Source organism: Ceratotherium simum, chromosome 25, assembly GCF_057802395.1.
Source record: "Ceratotherium simum simum isolate JZ-2026a chromosome 25, ASM5780239v1, whole genome shotgun sequence".
NCBI classification, from domain to species: Eukaryota; Metazoa; Chordata; class Mammalia; order Perissodactyla; family Rhinocerotidae; genus Ceratotherium; species Ceratotherium simum.
Window position 1 is genome coordinate 19,808,378 of NC_141924.1, and position 20,964 is coordinate 19,829,341.

Consider the following 20,964-nt stretch of genomic DNA (forward strand, 5'->3'; position numbering starts at 1 on the left):
GAGATGGCTATTTGTTAAAAAGTAGATCTTAGTTACATTTCATATGGTAAAAACAAGACTATTTATTTATTTTTTTTTTTTAAAGATTTTATTTATTTTTCCCCCAAAGCCCCAGTAGATAGTTGTATGTCATAGCTGCACATCCTTCTAGTTGCTGTATGTGGGACGCGGCCTCAGCATGGCTGGAGGAGTGGTGCCTCGGTGCGCACCCGGGATCCGAACCCGGGCCGCCGGCAGCGGAGTGCACGCACTTAACCGCTAAGCCACGGGGCCGGCCCAAAAAAAAAACAAGACTATTTAAAAGAAAATGTTGCCATATTAGGGAGGGAAAATGTAGAGAAACAAGAACTTCTATAAACTCTGAGTGGGAAGGAAACTGATTCAAGTGCTTTGGGGGACAATTTGGCAATCTCATCAAAATTTAAAAGGCACACACCCTTCAATCTAGCCATTCTACCTACAAGATTTTATCCTACAGATATATTTGTATACACGCACAGGACATGCAGAGAAGACTGTTCAGTGTAGCACTGTTTATGCTAGTGAAGGGATAGAAAGAACCTTACTGTCCTTAATAAGGAAGGAACTCGCTAAATAAATAATCATACATCCACTCTAGGCAGTCATTAAAAATAATTCAGTAAATCCACACGTGCTACTGTGGAAAGTTTCCTAAGATAGTAGTTTTAAAAGGCAAAGTACAAAAGAGATATATATATACGTACACACACACACACACACACACACACACACACATACTGGTATACGGTAGAACATTACTGGAAGGATTTCATGAGACACTCTAACAGTGGTTATTTTGGAGATTTAGGGTGGGTGGTCAATTCCTCACTGTGTACCCTCTGATTTGTTTATTATTTTTTTTACAATGAACTTGTATTCAATTTTTGATATAAACATTTTATTTTCTAACAAGTCTATTATTTTCTTCTAAACACGATGAAGGCTGGAATCCAGATACCAGATATTCAGAGCATTTTCTGCAGGAAGCAAAATTACTGCACTGGAATGGCAGACACAAGCCTTGGGACTTCCCTAGTGTTCACAACGACTTATGGGAAAGCTGGTTTGTTCCTGACCCTGCAGGGATATTTACACTCAATCACCACAACAGCTGATATAAATCGACATTTTAAATATTTCCTGTATAAAGATGTGGAATTGTTCATTTGTAGCCTACTAAAACACTGTTCTTTATGAACAGTATCTTTGATACATATGATCCACAATATAAAAAACAAAAACTACTGTGTGCAAATAGTACTTTGGATCATATGGGTATTGATTTACTTTCTTAAGTACAAGAGGTGATTATGGAAATCAAGATTATGTGAGTGAAATATATTGTTGGAAAAAAATAAACCCATCTAGGTTTTAGAAATCAATGTGCTTAACTCTGAATGGCAATTATATCCACAAATGTTTTTTAATTTCTAAACGTATTTTTCACCTGTAGGTATTTTTTTAATAGGTTACCAATCTTGTCTTTTGTAGAATATATTACATTTAAAACATGGATGTCTGAAAAAATAAAATATTCATAGATTTTTAACGATTTTCATTATATATATTATTCTACATGTTAAATATAATAGAAGGTAAATTGGTCTTAGGTTTAAAGGGGGAAAGAATACCAGTTAAGTCTTGCTACAGGAAAACCTGCAACTTAAGGATAATCATTCTTAATATTTTTTATTGTAAAAACCATCAGACTTTCAAAAGAATTTAAAAACTTTTTCAATATTATTTGATGAAAAAGTCTCATATTGTCACGTAGAGGATATATCAACATTTACTACTCATCTGTTATATGTAATGAAAAACACCAATATTGTATGCTCGGAAAATCCTCAAACCCATTTTTCAGTGAGCGTCCATCATAATTTAAAGAGTATATTCTCCACTCAAAAAAAAATCTATTTTAAGGCTACAATTGTTATATACCAAAACAATACCTAGTTACATGCTTTACATAGTCCCATGAAAAAAATAATTCGATTGCTCCTAATCCCTGATGCAAGGCACTTCAAAGCACCGGCACAAAACATCCATGTAAACAGCAGTACAGTACATGATTTAAATAACATGAATGGCTTACACAGTTTGACCTAGACTAAAGGAAAAATAAAATCCATCATAGCCACAGCTAAAAAGCATGTTAAGATTCACAACAAGCATTTGTTTCTCTTATTATAAAGAGAAGAACAAGCCAGCCATACAACCTCTTAGAAAAAAAAAAAACCTCATAAATATTTTCATATTGAAAACCAGCATGCTCCCTGGGTATATATGAAATCAGAATATTCAGAAGTGATCAGGAGTAAATGCAAAGGGCATTTCCGAATAATATCCACCAGGCCTAGTAGTCTGGACTCTTTGTAGCACCATGGAAAATGCATTAGAAAATCACTAAGGTACATACTTCTAACTAACCTTGCCATGAGGTTCACTTAGTCCACAGTAACAAACAGCAATGATGCAGAGAAAGAATTTTTTAAATTACTGGCTTATTAGATTTACCTGGTAAGAAAAATTCTGCATTATGTATTTTAGTACATCTCATGTACATAAAGCACCAGTTTAAATAAGATTATCAAACACTTCCAGCACCTAGTTGCCTCAGCCTGAAAGTTCATTTCTCATCACTTTCCATGACATAAAACCAAGGGGGATAAAATTACAATGGTGATAGATATTGAGAGAGAAACGCAGTTCCTTCTCTATCAAATACATGTTTCTCAAGTAAAACACAGATGAAGTAACAAAATTTAAAAGGTCTACTGCATTTTCTGGAACTTACTGTCCTAGCAGAATAGTTTCTGCCTACGAGAGGATTAACACACAGGGGTGCAAGGCCAAAGCCAGGGCCCTGTGCCCTGTCGGGTGAGGCCGGGTTAGCCTTGCTACTGCAGGGCCACGTTCTACGCTTCTGCTACTAAGAACTCACAGAAACGCTCCCCACTGGTAAAGCAAAGAGGTCTGCGTGTGAATACCTCTCGGGGAGCCCATCAAACCCCGCTAACAACTACCAAATGAGACTCCACTGAGGGTTAACCTTGTGTATGAAAATCAACACATTTGCCTCTTTACCAGTGGTAATTCTTATTATTAACATGCCCTTCTTAGGCATAAAAGGGATAATGGTGTTATCTAGGTTTATGCGCAGTTAATAATCAAGTATAAATATTCAGACTGTTGCATTTTAAAATTACACATTAAAAGTGACACCCAAAAGACAATCAATTTCTTCATAAATGAAATATAGTTTATAAAAAGCTGGAATGATGGTTAATTCAACTACAAAAACTCATCTACCAAAAAACCCTAGTTTTTCCTTCCAAATGACTTAGGTTTGTACAGTTGATTCCACCACACAACTGTACCATGATTACATCACCAGAGTAAAATACTAATAAAACACTTCAGTTAGCACACTGAGGGCCACTTCTTGAGAGCTGCATTAAAACTGCAGCATTTAAGCAGAGCTGAGAAACACCCTTCTTAGGCACGGTTTCCTTCTTCCTGTTCCTGTGTCCCACAGTGATTATTAAAGGAAGGAATCTGGTCTGTAAATGACTGGGTCATCCATTGCCCATTTGGAATGTCATTGAAAGTTGATTCTCCATTGTCAGCTGTGGGGCGGGAAAAGAATGTTAGTTTATTCTATTGAAAAGCTTTAAAAGATCAAATTAGGAGATTTCAACAGTCCAGTGAAGGAGAACTGTTAATAAAATAGTTAAGGAAACTTCTTGAATACAATGTAAAGTTTCTGTTCTATTTTCAGATATAGAACTGATAAATCCTCATTTGTTATTCAAGGAGGAAAATGCAACTAGGATGACTAGAGTCAGTGACTTAAAGAAAATGAGCTGTAAAAGTTGGTACAGTTAAACCTTAAATAACCATCAAATTTTCACTATAAGTGAAATAGATTTTCATATTACCACTCCCATTCTTCAGTAATTTACTCTCTTTAAAAACCTTTTTTTCTCAATACTGACAAAACCAAGTCTTTGAAAGGAACAAACATGGAGGGGAACATACTCAGCCCATTTGAAGACAAGCTGCAAGGTTCACTATTGCACGAATTTTCATTATAAGCACCACCATATGCTGCTTCATAACCCGGATCATATTTTTCTTCCTTAACAGCCATCTTCTTTGCATCCTCTGTGAGGAGGGTAAAAGGGATTTAAAACTGATTTTGTACAACAATTTTGAAAATAGCTTTATTCAGAAATCATCATGAACAAATCTTTCTCTTGAATGTTCAGATATACTGAGATACATCTTTTGTTATAAACTTTTAAACTCTTTGTAACATATACTAAATTAGCTCACAAGAACTGTAAAAGCCTATTAGATTTAATTTTAAGTGGGCTACTGTTTCTTATATCCTCAACATCTGTAGGAGTACCCAGCGTAGATAGAAGACCTTGGTAGAAGGAGATTTTAACAGTGACTAATATCCATTATCAGAGCACTCTGGCTGCAAATATAATTGTTTTCTTTCCTCCTGCTTTTAAACTCACAAAATACTTTCTGTAATGTGTATATATACATTATATATATATATATATATTATCATGTAATATACATGAGATGAATAAAAGGAGTGATAATTCTAACATACCTTGGGCCATCTGTAGGTCAAATGTATATTGCACCTCTTGAACATCTGTGTTTCGTTCAATGCCTTTCAACTGATCTCTTAAGTCTTTCAGCTTAATGTAGTAATGAACTTTGTCCTGGGCTCGAGGAAACTGGGCACATCTTGCACTGGATGATGGCATAACATAGCAGAGCTAGAATCATAAAATTTTATAGTTACAGAAATCTTACAATTCTATTGAATCCACTCATATTGAGATTAGAAAATTTATCTTTCTTTGGGTTAATAACTTGATACTTATCACACATCAGTATATGCAAAATCAATGAAAGCAGTTGTGTTTGAGTTCAAATTTGTAATATTTACTTACGACAAAGTCAATAAATCAAAAACAATGAGGCTCCCCCAATTGATGTTCATCTACCAATTAACAGTCTTTTTTTTTAATAGTAAGTATTCACAATTCAAAAGGTACAAAAGGGCATATAAGTATACAACAAAAAGTCTTCCCTCCCAATTCTGTCTCTATCCACCTAGTTCTCTCCCCCAAGGGCAATCAAAGTTGCTAGTTCCAGAGGTATTCCATGAATGTACAATCAAATGTTTCTGATATATGTACTCTCCCTCATCCCTTTAAAAAACACACAAATGATAACCTGCTCTATTCTCTATCCTGCACCTTGCCTTCTTACTTAATGTATCTCAGAGAAAATTCTGTATCAGATATCTAAATCAGAGTAAAAAGAGCTTCCTGTTTTGTTGTTGTTGTTTTTTTTTCTGGTGAGGAAGACTGGCCCTGAGCTAACATCTGTTGCCAATCCTCCTCTTTTCGTTTGAGGAAGATTGTCCCTGAGCTAACATCTGTGCCAACCTTCCTCGATTTTACATGTAGGATACCGCCACAGCGTGGCTTGATGAGCAGCAGTGTGTAGGTCCACGCCCAGGATCCAAACCCGCAAACCACAGGCTGCCAAAGTGGAATGCACAAACTTAACCACTACGCCATGGGTCTGGCCCCCAAGCTTCCTTCTTTATAGCTGTGTAATACTTTCATATTTATTTAACCAGAACCCAACTGTGGGCATTTAGGTTGTTTCCAATATTTTAATATTATAAGCTGTAGTGAAAAACTTTATATATATTCAATTTAGAATATGTGTGAGTATATCTGTTGCATAAATTCCTAGAAGGAAAATGGATAGGGAAAAGGACATTTGCAATTATCATTTTGGATGATGGTGACAAACTGTCCTTCATAGAGCGTAACAAAAAATGGAATTTCCAGTTGCAATTTTTAAGTTGCCCTCCATACCATGTATTACAGAAAAATATATATTATATATTTATTTTGTTTTGTTTATGCAGCATTTAGAAAATCCTGATTCATCAAGAAATATAGGTACAAATGCTACCAAGTTTTGTAATAGCACATTTTCCAATTTCAAGATATTCTTCAATTCAAGTGATCCAGAAATTTGAAAAAGTAGAGCTTCTGTTTCAAAGCTGAGTCACTATCAATAACTGTGAATATTTCATGACAAAGAATAAATTTGAAAAGATAAAAGCACTCACAGCTCATTGTAAGAGCTAGAACTACCTGTCATGATATGATTCAAGTTCATTTATTATTGCACTGTGATCACATATATCCAAGGGATGGACCTGAGCCTCATCTGGCATTTCAGGGACAATGATGCAGTACTCCATAGGAAGCAGTGAACTCACCTGGACAATTTTACCCAAGTAGACAAGGGTAGGCCTGAATTTAAAGCAAGACCAGGCTACAACCTACTTTATCAACTGCATATTTATAAGAAGTTAAAAACAGAAAGAATTTAAAAAGAAGTTCAAATGTTATGTAGGTGGCAGAAACTTTATTCTGAGCCCTCCACAATAACCTGTCAGCACACCAGCTTCTTCATCATTTAAAATGTCTATAACACATGCGTCTGTGTATGTGTGTTGTTTTTTAAAAAGTGGTAAACAAAACTTAAAACTATATTTAAGAGGCAAAATTTGAACCGAAAGTCTGCAGAAGCTCTGCAGAAATGACGGAGTTTGAACACCCTGCTACTTCATGATGCCTTTGTGTCTAAGACAATTGTACCAAGTGCCAGTCAGGTTGGATGCTTGTCTGCAACTGGCTGTACTGTTTATATGGCTCTAAAGTGAAACTAGGCTAAGATAGAGAAACAGGGGGCAATTAGCAGTGTTACTAATCGGGATCATGTCTATATTTACATATACGTAAATATATATGTATTTACACAACTGAACAAGAGCTAACTCCACTGGAATTTGACAAGTATATGCCATTAAGTATATTTTGAATCTAGTATGTGAGCAGCTCAACATAACATCATTAAGACATCTATCTGACAAATGTTTCTTTTTCTAATAAAACTATAACAGTATCTGAATTAATTTGCAACTATTAGTTCAAGTTGATATATAAACATCATTCAACAAAACACAGTGTGGTTTTTTTCATGGCATAAATTACAATGGATAATAAATAACAATGGACAAATAAAAAAGAGAAGCTAGCTAAAAAAAATTTATGTTTAGCTGATTTACAAATGTAATTTTAAGGACTTACAGTTTCTGTGTCTGGGATCTTATGGGGTTGAAGTCCAAATTCTAAGTTCTTAACCTTTACTCCAAAAACTTCTTTACTAAAAATTTCATAAATACCTAAAATGAAATATAAACATATTTACATTGCCCATAACGTTAGCAAAGAAAAAAGATAAAATTTAGAAGTAAATCTTACATTTTCCATTAAACACTGCTATTCGTGGCTGATATTTCTGTAATTTCTCCACTAGAATACGTCCTCCTTCACGAAATTCTTTACTAAAATTGAATTAAAAAGTATCACAATATAAGAATGGAAATATTTATAATATGCTAAATCCAGATAGCTTTCAATAAAAGATCTATCCATATATTTGTTAAGCTCAGCTTGCACTAGACACATATGATGTTCGTAGAGTATATGAGGCACCAGCATGGTCAAGGTTCCAACCCATAAAAATAAATGTTAGACAATTACCTGGAAAGATCCTTGCTGCCCGGTGTTGTCCTTTCCACCATATTGGTAAATCCAATACCATACTTCCCTGGTAAAGTGTGATCATCCATATGGTTCAGCTGGACCTCACTCAGCCCTGACATAAACAGACACTTCCCTGTGAAAAGAGAGTTCAGCTTATTTCAATAGGTCAAAGGTTTTTGCCTCATGAATTGATGTGGTAGTTACATTCTATTCTTGAAATTAAAAAAAAAAAAAAAGATTTAGGATATTTAAAAAATTATAACATAGGTCAAATACCATATGAGGCAATTACTGTGTGCTGGGTACCATGCTAAGTCCCTTGCACGAATTATCTCATTTAATCATCCTAACTACCTTATGAGATATTACTATTATTATCTCCTCTCCACAGCGGGTTAAGGTAAATGCCTGTGGAAAAGACACAGCTAGTCAATGTAGGACACCTTGAAACTGTTTCTTTTCCTTTCTAATAACTGGTGATACCACCACCTGCCCCTGGAATACGTCAAACAGATGAACATTCACCAGTGGACTCAGAGCATTCAAACACCTCGACAGTGGACAAAATGTCAAGTTCAAACTGCTCTAGAAATTTTTTTTTTTTAAATAATGGAGACAATGTCATTAGTTCCAAAAACATACTACTATCATTTGCCTTAAATGCTTTTAATATTACTCTTAGATAATCAACTAGTATTTCCTGAGGGCCAGTATACTGCATGCCTTGTTCTAGGAGGCAGTGTGAGGTAGGATGACTCATACAGAGGACAACATAACAGTCCCTTTACTTGGTTTTAAAGCTCACTCTACAAGTCTGAGGGTCTTTAATGCTATTTTCTGCCAGATATGAAGTATCTGTAGAGAATGTCTCCAATCACAGTATTTGTTAACTATGACAACTTGATTACCAATGATCAATGCATTTCATCTCTCCTAGGAAATAAGATGAGTAGAAATCTGGAAAGGTCAGTATTCTGTCTGCACTGGCACAACAATGTACTACTGCTACTATGTCTGTAGATAACAACTAAAAGAAAATCATTAAAAGAAAGTAGTACAACTCACCTAAACCAATTCAAGCAGAAGAGACAGTAGTCCTTTTCATGCCCCTCCACTCTCGTACACCAAAATGTTAACTGTGACATATCATTTCAAACCTTTGATTTTCGTGTATACACACATAGAAAACATGTATGTATATTTACAGCTATATACAGCCTCTCTTTTTAAAACACAATTTGGTTAAAAAAAAACAAAACAACAACCCAAACTATTAACAGAGATATCTAGTTTAAAAGTAAAATAATAAAAAAAGTAACCACTTACAAAAATGGTTTCCAGGTCCAGGGTAATGATGCCCTTTGTAAGCAGCCATTAGTCCTGGGTTTATGCCAATCTATAACACAAAATGTTTATGCATTTTAGTCTTGAAAAGTAGGATTTAAGCCTTAAGCTTTCTGTGGAGGAGTGGCAGACAAAGCTGAATTTATTAAAATAAAAATTTAATCCAGCATCATAAGCAATATTGTTTATCGATTACCTACTCGTGATCTGAACCAAGTATTCCATTTTGAGGAAAGAAATTCCCTTTGTATTAACAGTTTTCCTCTTGTTTTTAAAAACCAGTTTGACTCCCTCATGTCCCCAGGCCCCCACCCCCACCCAACTTAGCTGGAGAGAGGTCTTAGAGCAGTCAATCAATCTGAGCTCAGGTCCAGCCACAAGTCTGCTTCTCGACTCGCAACAAACAGCTTACCCCACATCATCCACACAGCTGTTTGCATACTGATGTCTCTTACAGTTACAGACAAAAATTAAAGTTCAAAATCAGTGTCATCATTTACGGAGAACTCACCAGTGTCATGCAATCTATGGATTATTTTATTTAATTGCAACCCTATGAGGGAGGTACTATTCTCCCTCCTGTTTCACCAATGAGGAAACTGGTGTTTAGGAAGGTTAAGGCTTGTCCAAAGTCACATCCACATGGCATCACATCCTCCTAAACACACCCATATAATACAACCTCATGAAGGTGACACCACATGCTACCAAAAGGATTCTTAGAAATGGTTCTTTTCAGCAAAATGCTATTTGCAAGGATAAAGGTTAAGTAAAGTTCATCCACCAATACTATTTATAAGACCAAATGAGGACAAAAATCCTTACAATCACAATGTCCAGATTGAATGTCAAAATGTCCGGGAGAGTCTTGGTCAAAAGTTCGGCTTCTGAAATACCATTAAAACGGTCTACTTTTCTTTTCACTTTAAACGTGTCTGTAATTTTTTCTTGCTTTTCTTTTGATTTTGCGGACTTGCCAGATTTTTTGGCCTCAGCAGGCTTTTTGGGTTCCACTGGTTTTTTTGGTTCTGTTGTTCTGGGTTTTCTTTTCCTTCCTTTTGGAGTCTCTGAAACACAATGGATGTATTAATGCAGAAAGCCATAACTTACAAACTTCAGTAAGCTTTCCCCAAAAAAAGCCACCCTTTCAACATCCTTTTTTCCTTTCTCTTCTATTTCCCAACATCAGTCTCCTCTGTAATATCTTCCCCTTCCTTCACTCTAGAAATGGTTCACGTGGCCCCATCCGCCACCCTCTTCCTCTGCTAACTGTTCTTGGGATGAAATGTCCATAATAATCACAGATTGATTTTCCACACACTCTAACCTGGCACCCTGGCCTCCCCAGGGATACAAAGTATCTATGTACCATTTTATAGGAATTCTAAATATAAATACATAAATAGTTAAGTAAACAAATGAAAGAACAGATAGAAAAATAGGGAGGAAGGGAAACACTTTAACTCAATTTCTCCATAATTTCCAGCAGTTGAAAACCTCCACGGGTTTGTGGGCTTGCTGTAGAGATCGAGTGTATATTCTGTTCCAAACACAGCCAAGGAGGTGAATTTAGAGGTTGCTAAGGATGAAATCTCTGGGCTGGCAGTATTTTTCAAAAGGCAGGACTAGGAATCTAATTTTAGGACCTAAAGCAGTATCTCAATCTTGGCACTACTGACATTTTAGGCTGAATAATTTTTGGTTGTGGGGGGTCTGTCCTGTACATTATACAATGATTAACAGCAACCTTGGCCTCAATTCACTAGATGCCAGTAGCACCCTGCCAGTCATGACAATCAAAGGCGTCTCCAGATAATGCCAAATGTCCCTTGGGGGGTAAAATCACACCTGGTCAAGAACCGATAACCTAAAGTTACCCAACAGGAAGCTACCCAATAGGAAGCCTTGGTTTCCTTACTCTTAATTCTTTAACATCTCTCTTAATTTCTTGGGCCCCTACCCCATTCTACTACTATTTGGCGTCTCCCCGCCTGAGCCTGCCATCTTTCCTCTCTTCTACCTCACACTGCTTTAGCCACTCCCTAGGCCAAGGGACCCACCTCCATTGGCTTGTAGCTGGGGACATCCTAGTGCTCCCTGCCCAGAAAAATAGAAGATAAGGGCAGGGGTCTCTCCAATGCAGTGGAGTTAGATGTGTTCCTGGAATCATACACCGAAACTCTGAGCATATTTCTCATACAACACTGCTACACTGGAGAAAATCATTAACTTCTCTCCACCCCCCACCCTCAATCCCCAAATCTAGTCTCCTCTCTTCTAATTTCTGTCTTGGTGAGTGGTACCTCCTTCATCCAATAGCCTGAGAGTTACTTCCAGATTCTTCTTTCTCTCTCATCCCCCACATGAAATCCATTAACCATGGCCAGGTAATTTTACCTCCTGCGTATTTCCTAGCTCTGTCCTCCACCGCTTCAGGTCTTCCTCATTTGTCCCCAGATTATTCAAACAGTCTCTAATCCACTGCTTGCCTCCAAGTTCTGCCTTGCTCTCTACCATCCAATCTACCCTCTATAATATTTCCAGACTGATTTTTCAAGTGTCAATCTATTTAAGCCACCCTCTGCTTATATTCTCTCAACAGCTCCCTATTGCTTTCAGGATAGAACATACATTTTTTAGGTTAAACAGGCCTCAACTGCCCCCATCCAGCCTCACCTCTCACCATTTTTGTGCTCCCCCCAGACTCCAATGACACAGAACCACTCAGTTCTTCTTCATGTCTGTGCTTTGGCGCATGCTGATCCCTTGGCCTGGAATCTTCCCCTTCTCATTCTCCTGAAGTCTCCTCACCCTTGAGGTGACGAGAGCTCTGGCAAGCTGCCTCTGAGCCTCAGTCTCAGTTAGGTGCCAACCCTGTGAGCTCTCACAGCACCCTGCGCCCCTCTTCACTGCTCAGTGTGCTGAGGCATAATGTGTGTTTACTTATTATTTTCCTCTACCAGATTATGAGATACTCGAGGGCAGGATCCACGTTCTTTTATTCCCCAAAACCTATCACAGTGCCCGGCACATACTAAGTACTTAAAAAGCGGGTTAAATTTTAAACACTAAAATAGAGCTAAAATTCATCATTAAGCCCTTTCTAAATAAGTTGGCTAATCCAATAGCTAACTTTCTAAACTATCCTGGTGAAAACTACCTTGTACAGGTTCCTGAGCAGGAGCTGCGGCTGGAACTTCTGCAGGCATTTGCTGTTCATCCATCACTGCCATATTAGGAGCTTCAGCCATCATTTGTTGAAATGGAAATGTATAAAAAGCTCGAACTTGCTGAAGGCAGTAGCTGAAAGAACAAATAACTGTAACATATGGTGGTAAAATTACCCAAATGTAAGTTTAAATGATCAGCTGTAAAAACTCTTCAGGACCCAAATATTTTGTAACCAGACTGTGGTATTTATTTAGAGTCGATAATAGGGGCAAAGAGAGGAGGCAGATCTAGTCCCATATGTACACCTTCACCCAGCCTTTACCGAGTGCCCACTAAGCAAACATTAATTAACTCTCACACTGTTTAATGACAAGATGTGTCATCAATAAAACTTACCAGTCCTGTCAAGTCAGCCTGTACTTTCTCCGAAATGAGATCATGGGAATTTTCTAGTAGAGAGACTTGAAAGACCCACCAGACTGTACAGGGTTAAAATGTCCCCCAAAACAATTTGTATCCCTACCTTCAGTATTTAATCCTCTTATCACAAAGATCCCCTCCAATCTAATGTTTTTCCCCCCAACTGACATATAACACTGTGTAAGTTTAAGGTGTACAAAGTGTTGATTTGACACACTTACACATTGCAAAACGATTACCACCATAGCCTGATTACCACCATAGCCTTCGCTACCACCTCTATCAGGTCACGTAATTACCATTTCTCTTTAATGGTAAGAACATTTAAGATCTACTTTCTTAGCAATTTTCAAGTATATAAGAGTATTGTTAGCTATAATCACCCTGCTGTACATTAGTCCCCAGAACTTGTTAATCTTATAACTGGAAGTTTGTACCCTTTGACTGACATCTCCCATTCCCACCCCTCCTCCAATCTAACTTATGGTTCTCTTTTGGTTTATTGGCCTATTTACTTACTTATTCATTTGAATCTGTTTTTAACTGTTGCTTGGTTTTGGGGGGTGTTTTTTGGCCACTAAATGAGGACTAGAAATAGATATTTTGTAAATGTCTATGAATTTATGGGAAAAAACCACTCTAAATCTCTCTTCTGAACATGATTTAAACTTTGTTCACAAAGTTCAATGTTCAATGTAAGGAACACAGGCCCTCACAGAAAACAACTTCCAAAAAATATTTCTGATGACCACAAACCACTCTTTCAAGCTGTTGCCATCAGCACAAAGCAAGGGAAGTAAACACATATTTTATGAAACTCAAGTTACCGCTAATGCCAAATAATGCCAATAAATATGTGGTAGGAAGAAAAATTCTAGCAAATAAAATGGATAAATGCCATTTATCATTTGCAGAGAAAAGTCTTATTTTCTGTGGCAAGATATTCTACTTACTAGTTTTCTTCATGACGTGTGGAGAAAGAAGACAGGGAGCTCAGAAAGTAGAGATTAAAAAGGCAAACTAGGGGCTGGCCCAGTGGCTAGTGGTTCAGTTCAGTGTGCTCTGCTTCCGTGGCCTGGGTTTGGTTCCAGGCATGGACCTACACCACCTGTCAGCAGCCATACTGTGGTGGCAACCCACATACAAAACAGAGGAAGACTGGCAACAGATGTTAGCTCAGGGCGAATCTTCCTCAGCACAAAAATCAAAAAAAAAAGAAAAGAAAAAGGCAAACTAGTACACTTTAAATGGGTCAACATTATAGTATGTAAATCATATCTTAATAAAATGGTTTTTAAAAAAGGCAAACCAAAGCTTTCCCCTGGATAAGCTTCAATGGCCAAGGCAGACCCGAGGTAACAGACTATCCATGGGTGGCTGGGCAAGGGTGCTGGATGCTCAAAGAAAAACAGGGGCCCAATCTCTTATTTATCAATGACAAACCACTGGAGAGGCATTTAACTTCAAGCTATCTTTAAGGGTAAGTTGATAAGAAATGGTTAAGAATTAGTGAGAAAAATATTAAACTATATCTTAAGGGTTTTTCTTTAAATATATTGTTCTCAAATTATATAAAAAAATAAAGACAATACAATGATTTAGTAAACTATAGTACATTAACATGAAAAAATACTACATAGCTCCTAAAAATTAAATTTATTGATATTCTGTAAAAGTGCAGAAAATGTTTTATATTTTAAAGTGAAAAAGAATACAAAATAGAAATAAGGCTGCACATAAGAAAAATACGTAGGTAAGTTTTAGAAGTTAAAATGTAACAATGAAGAGAAGCGCTGAAATCTGTCTAGCAAAGAGTAAAATGTCCTCTTTTTTCACACTTTTCTTTAAAACTATTCATAGCTCTTTGCAATAAATTGTCAAAATACTGGTTGTTCAGTATTTATGATTTAAATACTCTAATGAGGAGCTGGATATGGCTAGGTTACATCGAGATCATGTGCAGTTACCCTCTGGAAATTCTAGTAAAACAGACTGCAACTTTTGGTTGTGGCCAGTGGCAGATTTCTGAGATGCTAACAGCTGGAATATATAAAACTATATATATATATAAAAATATATAAAATTCCAGCTTTCAGCTGGAATATATAAAACTAAAGACATGTGGTCACAATAAACGAGTGGCCAAAAGAATGCACGAGGTCTGTTCTTAGTCTGTCACACTGTCGGGAAGGCAACCTACCACTCTCAGAGTTTCACAGATGTGTCCCATTTTGAGTACTTCACAAAAATCCAAACTTAAAATATGTATATAAATTACAGAGACACCATTCACATTTTTAAAAGGATTCTGAACTTTAAAACGTAAATTTCCAAAATGAGGCTCCCTTCGCATATTTAGGGGTCACTAAGCATCTTCAGAAAGTCTGGGGCTCAGAAACTGAAAATTAAAATTTTAGAAATCAAGGGCCGGCCCCGTGGCGCAGTGGTTAAATTCTCGCGCTCTGCTTCAGGAGCCTGGGGTTCCCAGGTTTGGATCCCAGATGTGGACCTGCGAACTGCTCATCAAGCCATGCTGTGGTGGCACCCCAGATATAAAATAGAGGAAGAGGGGCACAGATGTTAGCTCAGGGCCAATCTTCCTCACCAAAAAAAAAAAAAAATTTTTAGAAATCAGTTGGCTGAAGAGAAAGTGAAAAATAATGATGAAAAAAATCTGGAGTTTTATTTTAGAGATATATATCAATTTTGAAAGAAATCCAGAAACTTACCTATAATATCAAGGTGTCCCTTAATCTTTCTAAAAATGATCTCTGGCAGTTTACAATAAGTTAAATTAGAACAGAAACAGAAAAATATAGCAATGGAAAATAGAATGTGTAAATTCTGAGGTATTATACTATCTTCGGATGTTCAGCTTAGCCTGACCATCTTAACAGCTTCCTAACAGCCAGAATAAAAGGAAATAGGGTGGATTACAACATTCTTATTACTTGGCAGAAGAAAGCATTACATTCGTACAAAAACGTTCATAAACTTGAATGCCAGGGAACTAAAGAGTTCTGGATAATTTAGTTTTCTATTATGTAGTAATAGTTAAATTTGTAAGCAGCATAAACTTGTTTTAACCTTAATGTGAAAATATTTCTTAAATACGTTTGTTGTATTTATATATGATAACTGCCACTTCCTAATTCAGAATTCTGCAACAATGTTTTTGAACAGTAATTTTCTCTGGATGAGAGGAACAGCAACAGAAGAGCATTTAGTCAAGTCACTCATCCTCTCAGGACCTCCCTTCCCTCACTATGAAAATGAGGGTGAGAGTCAGTGACTTCTACATATATGGAGAATGTGTAGGAAACAGGACCAAGTCCAGATGCAGAACAGACCCCAAAGAGTTTTTATTTTCTATAACTCCCTGATACCCAGCTTACAAGCACGAGGAATGGCTTTATTTCTCCTTGTTCACTTTTCTTTCCTGTCATTTATGTTTGTCCCCACCACGCTTCTGTCCTGCAGTCAACCCCTTCCTCTCTCCCAGCCTCCATCTGTACCCTCTTCTCCTGAACAAAAGTGCTCAAAGGACTGGTTTTTAAAGCCATCTGAAATCAAGGGACTGTATATTTTCCTAATGAGCTGTGTATTTTCTGACAGTCTTTCTCAAAACACACACACACACAGTGGACAGAATCCAGTTAATTCAGATTTTGCTGTATTTCAAAAAACTAACTCTTTAAGGTTTTCTCTAAAATGAACAACTCCAACTTCTTTAATCCTCAGTTATTTTCCACTATTTTAAATATTTAAGTTGCTCTTTTCTAAATACATTTGTCTTCGTTCATTTGGGCTGCTTAACAAAACACCATAGACTGTGTGGTTTATAAACAACAAATATTTATTTCTCATAGTTTTGGAGGCTAGCAAGTCCAAGTGCAAGGCGTCTGCAGACGTAGTTTCTGGTGAGGGCCCCCTTCTTGCTGTGTCCTCACCTGGCGGAAGGGGTGAGGGATCTCTCTGGGCCTCTTTTATAAAGACATTGATCCCATTTAGGAGGACTCCATCCTCATGACCTAATCACCTCCCAAAGGCCCCACCTCCAAATACCACCACACCGGGGGAACAGGAAGGACACAAACATTCAGTTTAGAGCAAAATTTTATGATTTTCATTTAAACAAGCATATACAACACTGACTCCTTACAAAATAACAATCAGTGCTAAATAATTCAAATGCTCAACTAAAGGGGACTAGTTGTGTAAACTCTGATGGAATACCATCATAACTATTCAAAGACTACATTCAATACTGCTAAATGGAAGTGTGTGTATTCACCATGCATTAGTGGGTACTTACTGTGCAGTCTACTAAAAACTGTAAACACAAAGATTTAGAATAAGCCCGAGTCCCCAGTTCATTTAACTATTTTTTCTTCATATAGTATGATTTCAAGTTTCCTCACTATTTGGTCATTTTTTGGTGCTCAGAATCAAACAAAATAAAAATACTCCAGATATAGCCTCATCATTCTGAAACTGAGGAGGGCTATCAACTTCCTCATTCTGGAGCCATATTACAGAATCCATTACACTAGCTTTACTGGCACCCACATTACACTGTTGATTCATACTGCGTTCTCCATCAATGACAGGTGCCCTTTTATCACCTCTCCCTCACCTCACATTTGATTTTTCTGCACATAAGCACAGGATTGTGCCTCTTTTTGTAAAAGATGATTCACCATTCCAGCGAGTTGGGATTGATCTGGATTCTGAAATCGACCTATCAATTCCACAAACCCCTCTCGAAGTTGGGTCACTCACAAATGTTACCAGCATGCCATCAGAACCTTGGAGTTGTTAAACTGTCGAAAAGAAAAAAGCTGGGGTAGAACTACAGGGCACATCAGTATAGACCTCTCTTCAGCCTGCCCTCAATTCTTTCAGTAGTGAACCAGGTTTGGTTTCACCTAACTGTACTGTTGTCAGTCCATCTTCATCTTGCCCACTACAAGAAGTGGTATACATGGCACAGTTGCTAGGGAGGCAGACTTGGAAGCCACACTGCCTGGGTTCAAAGTTCAGCTCTGCCATTTACTAGCTCTGTAGGCAACTTTCTTAAGCTCTTTATGTCCCAGCTTCCACATCTGTAAAATAGGAATAGTCACGCCTAATTCATTGGTTATGGGGATTAAATTACTTAACACATGTGAAACACTTAAAACAGTGCCTGGTATATTGTTAATTTGCTCTAACAATAATAAAGACAGCAGGAGATGATTAAATATTTCAGGTACCTCCTGATGCTCTCTAGTCTAGTATCACTATCCAAAAGAAAATGAACCCAGCTTGGTAGGTCTTGCTTTTTTCTGAACTTCGACTGTGGCCTAGTGGTTATTAGTTCCTTTTAAATATGCTCAATAGCCACTGAGAAGTAAAAATTTTGTTTAGGATCAAAGTCAATAGAGGACAGACTCCACCCTTGGAAGAAACAGGGACCTCTGTGTTTTTCAGGCTTCAGGCCCCTCTATTGTCTACAAGTTCTTAAGGACTGCTGTAATCTGGCCTCTCACTTGAAATACAATTTATCCACGCCAGGAAATATGATTTCTATTAGTGTAGCTCAAAGTTCTCTTAAATGCCCTCATTGATCTTGAGCTTTAAATCTCTTAGAGACTTTCGTTCTGCCATTTCCAGTCTACAATCATTCTTCTTAACATAGATGAAAAATCAAAATCAGAATGAAGTGCTTATGTTTTCTGTCATCGACTAACACCATGCCAGTGGACTAGGCAGAAAACCCCAAACTTTCTCGTCCTTCTTCTTGTCCACACCTAACTGAAAAAGTTCTTCTTAGGCTCTAACGTTTCTAGAAAGGCTGATCTCATCTGAGGGTTAACCTTTCCTATCTTCCTTCTCAGTGGTCCGTGCCACACTTTTCCAGTCTGTGTCACACTTTTCCAGTCTTCTGATGTGGCATCCTACTTTCCAACGTTGGTAAATGTCCTTTTCATGTCCGGCTCATTAGAAGGTCCTCTTCTTTCTTTTTTTCTCTTTGGTCAGACTGTAAGTGCTTGTTATGACTCTTGAACTATCTTCTCTTTTAAACAAAAAAGAGGCTATATCCACAGAATTTTTTGAAATTAATCTTCCAAAATAAAAAGTAAATTCATTATACCCAGCATTCCATTCCATTTCTTGATTAGCACAAAGTCAAGGGTGACAGACAACCACTTTCTCAGATTATCTAGGGCCTGAGTCATTTCAGAACTCCCAAGGATAAACTCTAAGAGTATTAACACAGAATTCTCCATATTTCCTGAGGTGAAAGATTTGCGAGTCAAAATAAAAAATGGTCTATAATCGTATGGATGAAGGTAAGACAGAATTTAAGTCAGACAGTTTTGAGCTAAACCCTGTACCAGAGGCGTATTATTTTGCTGTAAGACAGTAAGGTCTTATAATGTGTAATTCATTTGATGGCAGGCTTTACCTAGCTTTTGATTCTGATCTGAACATCTGAGAGCAATTTCCGCAAGTTCTGGTGAATTCTTTTATTTGTAAAGTTCTTCTAGGAAAGAAGTGGAGTACTTTATTTCAGGATCTTATCCACAAAGTCAGAATAAAGTCTACACTTTATCTACATATATCTTCTTTCCTAAACTCCAAGACAATTTATTTTGGTTACTTACGTATGTCCCTTCCACATAACACTGATTCACAGCATGTCAGAACTGGATTCCAGACATGCCCTATTTTACAGACACGAACAGGCCCAGAGAAGTGAAGCCGCTTGCCTAATTTCAGGGCCCATGAGTCACTGAGAGGATAATTCTTCATCAGGTCTAAAAGTATTTTATTCCAATGTAAACTATCTTTTCTTCTTTTTAAAGACCCTATCACCATATCTACATATTTATTTTTTCATTTGGCTTTCTGTCTGGAGTTCAAATCTCGAGATCTCTGCTTTTGCAGAACGTCCCCTCCACGTACTCAACACTCCCTAAAGGACATAGTAAATTCCTAAGATCGTCCCCAAGACCAGAAGACATCTTACATGACTTCTTGGGAGTGTTATTCATAGCTCCAGACTTCAAGAGCGCTAATATGGCAATATTATCAACCTCGTGGCCCTGGATGTTGCTTTCAGTAAACCTTCGCGGAAGGAAGCCACAGTAAATCTACCAACTCTAAAAGGCAGGCTCCTGGAGTGACACGTGTGATACTCCATCTTTACAGCTCTTTGCATGATAAGGTGGGGGGGAGGTGAAGGGAAATATAGCCAAGAATAGCAACCAGAAGGAAACATCAGCCGGAGACTGCTGGTTGCTTATTAACGCATTTTCAAGGCGGCTAGGTGCCGGGAAAGCCTGAAGACGGGTGCAGGCGCACTACGCGCGGCGCCGGAGCAGCCTGGGCGGGTAGAGGTTCGAGCAGGCGGGCAGTGCGCACGCGCGACCGCGGCCTTTGTACTCGGGCCGCGGCATTTAAAGACCCCTGCGTGCGTGCGCGCGCCCGCCGGCCGGCCCCGCCGCGAGGGGCGCGGGGGGAGGGGCGGCGCTCCGCCCCGGCCTTACCTGCCCGCGTTCTCCGCTTCCATTCCCTGCTGCCGCTCGCGCGGGCGGCTGCTCCTGCCAGGCAAGCGAGCGACTGGTCTCTGTAGTACCGCGGCGTGCGAACGGCGGTACCACAGTAACCAGAGACTTGGACACGATTGCCGGCAGAACTGGGACAGCGGCTGGCGCTCAAGCTCCTCCCCCAAGTTCCTAGTTCCCTCTCCCCTGCATCCCTCACCCCCCCTCCCCCCACCTCGGCGCGGCGCTTCCGCCTGCTTGGAGCCAAATCCCACGCCTCATGGTCGCCACGTGACACGGAGCAGCCAATCACGTTCGCTCGCCTCTTGTTGGCTTTCCTGCTCGCCGCTTGGCCTATCGGGAAAGGTGGAGGACCATAAAGGGTGGGAGAGGGCGCGCTCTGCTGACGTAACTTTCAGACAGCGCTGACTCTTGGGTGGTGGGCGGGTGCGAGGGTGTGCAAGGGTGGTGTCGTGTGGGGGTGCTGTGTAGATAGGGCGGCTGTGCTTATCAGCATTATCCAGGCCTTTCCACCCCAAATTTTATCCCGATTAAAAGCAGTGTTTTGCGTTAATAATCAGGTATTAATTATCAAGTGTGATATCGGGGAATCTTTGGAATCAAAAGTGGGAGTCGGGGCCTCAGTTTCCTAATCTGTAAAACGAGGGTGATTGTAAAACTGCTTTGTAAAGGGTAAAGCATTGTCTGCTTTACTTTGGATGCATAAAAATATTAAGATTTGAAGTCGATTAAAATAGATGCCCTTCAGGCATCAAGTCCTCCTTGTACCTTTCCAGACCAGCCCGTTT

The 20,964-nt window shown here is 38.5% G+C and overlaps 2 protein-coding genes across 4 annotated transcripts in view; one reads left to right on the forward strand and one right to left on the reverse strand.

Moving 5' to 3' along the window:
* The window catches only part of GLT8D2 (glycosyltransferase 8 domain containing 2), a 37,990-nt gene extending 36,420 nt beyond the window's left edge, over positions 1–1,570 (forward strand). For all 3 annotated transcript variants that reach the window (XM_004418042.3, XM_087449022.1, XM_087449021.1), the window contains one exon: positions 964–1,570. In XM_004418042.3, coding sequence (XP_004418099.1) covers positions 964–1,136 — 173 coding nt within the window. In that variant the 3' untranslated portion in view covers positions 1,137–1,570. The remainder of the gene's footprint in view (positions 1–963) is intronic.
* Positions 1,571–1,684: 114 nt separating this feature from the next.
* On the reverse strand, positions 1,685–20,333 carry TDG (thymine DNA glycosylase). The gene is made up of 10 exons (XM_004418041.3): positions 20,159–20,333; positions 12,193–12,335; positions 9,858–10,099; positions 9,015–9,084; positions 7,686–7,821; positions 7,404–7,486; positions 7,230–7,324; positions 4,652–4,823; positions 4,063–4,188; positions 1,685–3,650 (listed from the first exon to the last, which is right to left on the reverse strand). Exons 1-10 carry the CDS (start codon positions 20,179–20,181, stop codon positions 3,520–3,522), a joined length of 1,221 nt encoding a protein of 406 aa, XP_004418098.2. The 5' UTR covers positions 20,182–20,333; the 3' UTR covers positions 1,685–3,519.
* Positions 20,334–20,964: the final 631 nt, after the last annotated feature.

Coding starts and splice junctions, on each gene's coding strand:
- TDG (XM_004418041.3), bottom strand. CDS start 20,181: ATGGAAGCGGAGAACGCGGGCAG. Junction 7,325..7,403: donor AGCAGTGTTTAATGGAAAAT/GTAAGATTTACT, acceptor ATTTCATTTTAG/GTATTTATGAAATTTTTAGT. Junction 4,824..7,229: donor AGATCCCAGACACAGAAACT/GTAAGTCCTTAA, acceptor TTATGATTCTAG/CTCTGCTATGTTATGCCATC.